Here is a 6,257-nt window from a genome sequence, read left to right as displayed (position 1 = left end):
CTAGAAAGAAAAGGAAGACATGTAAACATGTATATTATAGTGCAGCGTGCTAAGTATCACACACTGTGATGTGGAGAAGAACGAACTTTCTCTGGGGCTGTGGGTAACAGGTCTCATAGGAAGTGAACTTCCATTAGTCTTGAAAGATAAGTAGGAGTTTGCCAAGCAGCAGACAGGGACAAGAATGGGCGTGAGGAAGAGGACTTCCAACGAAAGGGAATCAGAGCCTCTGAAAAGGTTGAGGAAGATCCTGCCCTGTTCACATTGGTCTGCTAGGTTCTGCATGGTTGTATGTTTGCTGGAGCGAGTGGCAGGAGGTGCAAAGGTATCAAATCGAGCGGACCCCTTGCCGCAGAGAGGATGGACTTTTATTCTAGAGGCAAGAAGAGAGAGAGGAAATTGTTTAAGCAGGGGAGTTGAAACAATTAGGCTTATCTCTCACATGTTCGTATTGTCTTTCAGCTAATTATATAAAAAGTCAGGGTTTTGGAGTCTTCAAGGAGGCGCGCTATGCTTGCTCAGTCAGAGGTCCCTAGGGGCAGCCTGTACGTTGAAACATTTTTCTTTTCTGGTCTAGAAACGGGTTTTCGGTAACCCAGGTCTAATCAGTCCGATCCCAGGTCTCACGTGTGCTAATTCACTTTCTAGGAAACTTAAACGCCAAAGTCACTTTATTTTTACCTGGACCCTGCCCTGCAATTGCTGTCGCTTTCTCCTTAACCAGGGTTGGACATATACTGACAGCTTTTGTCTCGCTAAATTCCATTTTTCTGTTTGGGATCTAGTCTTTAAAGGTTCTCTAGCGCTTTGGCCCGACCTATTTTGCGTTTTAATCGCTCTGACACAACCAGCTCCACCCCCATCCTGTGGCCACGCCCATCCAAGAAGGCTCCGCCTCCTGCCCGGGACGGGAAGTTTGTCCGCAGCAGCGCGCCGTACTGACGTTGGCAGTGCGCAGGCGCAGTTCCGGCCACTAGAGGAGTGTTCCTCTTTCTCCCGGTTCCCCGCTTCTTGGCTTGTGAGCGACTTGAGCTTCTTCCCTTTTCCCTCCCCCTGGGGTTTGCCCTTTGCTCCGGCCACTCGCCGCCGCAGCCTTCCAGCGCTTCCGGTCCGCTCCTCCGGGCCGCACGCCTCCACCAGTGACAGACCCATGGCCGAGCGCGGCGAACTCGACCTGACCGGCGCCAAACAGAATACGGGAGTGTGGCTGGTCAAGGTACTATTCGCACGGTTCCCATCTGCGCTCCTTCTAGTAGAAATTGTTTGAGTGACTTAAGACCGTCCTGCTGCGTGCGGCTTTTAAAGTTCTATGACCATCTCACTAGAGTTTCACGTACCTGGAGAGGCAGGAGTTATTACGTCCGTTTGCAGATGAGGAAATTCTCTTAGAGAGGCAGTGTCTTGCAGCCAGTTAGAAGTTGGATCCTGCCTGGCATGGTTCTCCTTTCCCCATGACTTGGCTTGCCCTGGATCCTGTCTCGGTGTCCACAATTTGGTCATCGTCTCTTGGTGAAACTGATGTTAGTCCTGAGTGTGTATACGGGAGTTGAGAAACTGCTTTGTGTACGGCCTCCTTAGCTAGAAAGTAAAACTGGTCCACATATACCCTTAAAAAGTGTTCTCTTTAGTCGGTGGTTCTTGATGAGCACCGAACTCATGGGAGAAGAGGCCATTGTACTGGAGTGTTCTTTTTTTTTTTTAAGTTACAGAAGTTGTGGGTTTACAGAACAATCATAGATAAAACACAGGATTTCCATATCCCCACCACCACCAGTGCCTTGCATTGGTGTGAAACAGTTGCTACAGTAAAGTCCGTGGTTTAATTTAGTGTACACTGTAATGCAGTTCCATGGGTTTTTTTAAACAAATTTTTATTCTGTTACCATACATACAATCTAACAATTCCGCTTTTAATTATTTTCAGAATATATTTCAGTGCTGTTAATTGGTTTCATAATGTACTACCGTAACCATCATCCATTACCAAAGCATTTCCATCATTCCAAATAGGAACCCTGTGCATTTTAAGGCTTAACTTTCCGTTTCATATCCCCACCCAGTCCCTTGGTAATCTATATTCTAGATTCTGACTGTGAGTTTGCTTATTCTAATTGTTTCTAAACAGTAAGCTTATACAATATTTGTCCTTTTGTGCCTGGCTTATTTCACTCAACATGATGTCTTCAAGGTTCATCCATGTTGTTTCATACATCAGGACTTCATTCTTTTTACAGCTCAATAATATTTCACTGTATGGATAAACCATATTTTGTTTATCCATTCATCAGTTGCTGGGCACTGGGGTTGCTTTCATCTTTCTGGCAATTGTGAACATCGCTGTGCAAATCTGTTCAAGGCCCTGCTTTCAGTTCTTATGGGTATATACATGGTAGTGAAATTGCCCAGTGGTATGGTAGTTCTGTACTTAGCTTCCTGCGGGACTGCCAGAGGTCTTCCTCAGTGGCTGTGCCATTTTACATTGCCACCAGCAATGAATGAGTGTTCCTAGGGACTGGTGCGTTCTTTTAGGGCATTCTTGGGTCTGGTGAAACTGAATGTCAATAAATGTTTTATTTAATGACTTTCATATTTTGGCTGTATCATTTGCAATCAGGTAGCTCTTCCCACAGTATTTGTGTTTGACTTTTTCGTATTGGGGAGTGTTGTGTCTCGGAGTTTCATAAGACGTACGTGTGTTCAAAATATGACCGTGACGTTCTTTGACCCTCAAATAAAATGTAGGGTTGTTTGGTTTGTTAATACTTTAACTGTCTTGTCACATGGGTAAGTCCTCATCATTTAAGTTTCAGAGAGCTCCTTCCTGTCCACTCTTCTAAAATAGCTCCTTTAGGCCATTTGCTAGTATGTCAAACCTTTTATTTTTCAAAGCAGTGGTCGTGGTCTAAAGCGATCCTCTCCCCCAACACTCAGTCACATTCCATGAAAACGTGGTATTTGCTTGACAAATATTTGATGAATTTATGCACGATCTATCTTTCTTCAACTCTTGCCTTAGTCTGTGGCATTCATTTGACTTATCCCACAAGCACATCAGTATGACATAAAAGGATGGAGTAAATGGACGTCTGTCACTCGGAACTGCATACTAAATGGAGGAGATTCATTAAGGAGAAGGTAACTTGTAGGCTGAAGAAAAGAGCTTGAAAAAGTTGTGGGACTTAAGATGATACATTTGTGGTTGGAGCAGAGTAAATGCTCCATAAATTTAATTTATGGAGCATTACAGTAAATGCTCCATAAATGCTCCTAAAGCCTTATAGGATTTAGATGGGTGGACCGAGATATGGCATATTATACCATGGAGATTGGAGCAGAAATGCAAGACTAAAATAGTGTGTTAACATGGTGTGCTCTGGAAAACAAAGAGGAGACCATTATGCCTAGAGCACACAGCATATGTGGGGGGCAGGGGGGAAGGACTGGACCAAATACCACTGCTTAAGTGCAGTCTATATGAAGTCATGAATCTCTGGAGGATTTTTTTTAATGCAATTTTTTAAATTCAATTTTATTGAGATATATTCATGTAGCATGCAGTCATACAAAGCATACATTCAGTTGTTCACAGTACCATTATATAGTTGTGTGTTTACCACCAAAATTAATTTTTGAACATTTTCATTACAACACACACAAAAATAATAAGAATAAAAATTAAAGTGAAAAAGAACAAGTGAAAAAGAACACTGGGTGCCTTCCCCCCTCCCCCCATTTTTCTACTCATCCATCCATACACTGGACAAAGGGGAGTGTGGTCCATATGGTTTTCCCAGTCACATCGTTACCCCTCATAAGCTACATTTTTAATGCAATTTTATTGAAATATATTCACATAGCATACAGTCTCCAAAGGGTACAACAGTTGTTCACAGTATCATCGTATAGTTGTGCATTCATCACCACAATTTTCGAACATTTTCATTACTCCAGAAAATAAAAATAAAAGTAAAAAAAAACACCCATACCCCTCCTCCCCCTCATTATATAATTTACTTTTTGTCCCCATTTTTCTACTCATCTATCCGTACATTGGGTAAAGGGAGTGTGAGCCATAAGGTTTTCACAATCACATGGTCACATCATATAAACTATATAGTTATATGATCATCTTCAGGAATCAAGGATATTGGTTTGCAGTTCACAGTTTCAGATATTTCCTTCTAACTATTCTAATAAACTAAAAACTAAAAAAGGGATATCTATATAATTCAAAAGAATAACCTCCAGAATGACCTCTTGACTCCATTTGAAATCTCTCAGCCACTGAAATTTTATTTTGTTTAATTTCTCTTCCCCATTTTGGTCCAGAAGGCTTTCTCAATCCTACAATTCCAGGTCCAGGTTCATCCCCGGGAATTATGTTCCATGATGCCAGGGAGATTTATACCCCTGGGGTCATGTCCCATGTAGGAGGAGGGGCAGTGAGTTTACCTGCAAAGTTGGCTTAGAGAGAGGGGCCACATCTGAGCAACAAAAGAGGTTCTCTGGGGGTGACTCTCAGGCACAGTTATAAGTAGGCTTAGCCTCTCCTTTGCAGTAATAAGCTTCATAAGGGAAAGCCCCAAGATTGAGGCAGCCTACTAAACTGGTAGACCCCAATGCTTATGAGAATATCAGGAATTCCCCAGCTGGGGAAGTTTAACATTTCCACATTTTCCCCACTGCCTCAAAGGGCTTTGCAAATACTTTTTATTCTCTGCCTAGATTACTCTGGGATGTTTCAGAGCCCCATGCTAACCTGTACAAGCCAACCAGATCTCACTCCCTATTCAAGGTTCCAAGTGATTATGGTGTTTGAGTAAACTGACCATACAAGTTAAATTATATATATATATATAGTGTGCTACGGAAAATATAGATTTTCCACCAAATAAACATCTCTTCCTTTGTTCCCACATGGAAGCCAAATTTTTAAAACACAGTTAATATCATCCTTCTTTGGAGGGTTTTGAGTAAGTCAGGGATGCAAATGATTCTTTAGGGAAAAAAAATAAGCTTGGCAGTGTATGGTTGGAATTAGAGGGGGAAGGTGACCAGAGTGAGAATTAGAGAAGTTATTGCAGTAACATAGGTATGGGAGGAGAGGTCTGAGGAGTTAGGGAAACTTTTTCAGTAAAAATTGTCAGGATTTGACAACTGAGTAAATGAGTGTGAAAGAATGTAAGAATATAAAGTTGAAGAACTTAAAAAAATTTTCAGTGTTTTCCTGTCTATGCCCATTTGAATATGTTTTATCTTTCAAAACAAACTCAGCTCAAGCCAGTGATTTGTTATTTTATAAAGATAGTTGTAATGTTTTGATTATTTTTTGTTTGCCAGATCATTATTTTCTAGTATCATCTTGGGATGTATTTCTTCTTTTTTTCTAATCTTATGAAGAGAGTGAATGGACTTGCAAAATACATCTTTCAGGGGTGTGAAAGGAATATGTAGAATCTTTCCTTTCTTGCCACTTCTTATCCTCTGACAACCTTGTCTCAGAGGAAGAGAACTGCTAGCAGTTACTTTCTGTTCTAAAATCTATCCCATGTTCCCTATTTATTAGAAGATTTTAATTTCAAGTCTAGTTAAAAAAGAACCAGTAAGCAATAGGGTTTGATTTGCATACTTGTCTGAGAGTTTGAACTTGTTTCATTTGCTCTGGGGTTAGCATTCTGTGTGATTTTCATGCTCATATTGACAGCACACTTGGATTTTCATTTCTGCAATATAGAAATAAATTTTGAGGTAGTGTATCAAATTGTAATGATCTATTTCATTTTCACCTCCCTTTGTGTGACATTAAAAGATAACATACTACTTAGAAAGTGTGCCTTCATTCTTACCTAATTAGAATTTGTGAATGGAACTAGATACTGATTTCAAGTCTATACTGCTTACGTTAAATATTTTTTCTGATAAATAATACCTTGAGTTCTGATCTTTGAGGATCACTTGTTACAAAATATGTGAATTTCCTCCTAGAGTCTCTCAAAGTTTGTGTGTTGTTCCTCATTTATTATCCCTCTTGTACATATCTTATTAATTCTGTCACTAGACAGTTATTGAATGGGATACATACAGTAAGATCTGTATGTGTAAGATATCTAGGAGTTTTGGAGAGAGGAAAACTAATGTTTATTTGGCCAGTACAATGAAGACTTCATTGAGAGGGTGACATTTAAGAAGTGCATATGGAATTTGTTAGAAAAAACTTCCTAGCAGGGCTGGGAGGAGGCAGAATATGTTCAGGAAAG

At 40.6% G+C, this 6,257-nt stretch overlaps 1 protein-coding gene across 1 annotated transcript in view; it reads left to right on the top strand.

Moving 5' to 3' along the window:
• Window positions 1-962: 962 nt before the first annotated feature.
• Window positions 963-6,257, top strand: part of GTF2F2 (general transcription factor IIF subunit 2) — a 229,870-nt gene continuing 224,575 nt past the window's right edge. The window contains exon 1 of the mRNA XM_037799715.1: window positions 963-1,216. Within this exon, the coding sequence (XP_037655643.1) occupies window positions 1,151-1,216 (66 nt within the window). The 5' untranslated portion in view covers window positions 963-1,150. The remainder of the gene's footprint in view (window positions 1,217-6,257) is intronic.

The sequence above is a fragment of the Choloepus didactylus genome, chromosome 12 (assembly GCF_015220235.1).
Source record: "Choloepus didactylus isolate mChoDid1 chromosome 12, mChoDid1.pri, whole genome shotgun sequence".
NCBI classification, from domain to species: Eukaryota; Metazoa; Chordata; class Mammalia; order Pilosa; family Megalonychidae; genus Choloepus; species Choloepus didactylus.
Note: the sequence above shows the minus strand (reverse complement) of the source record. Positions and strands in the feature narration are given on the sequence as shown.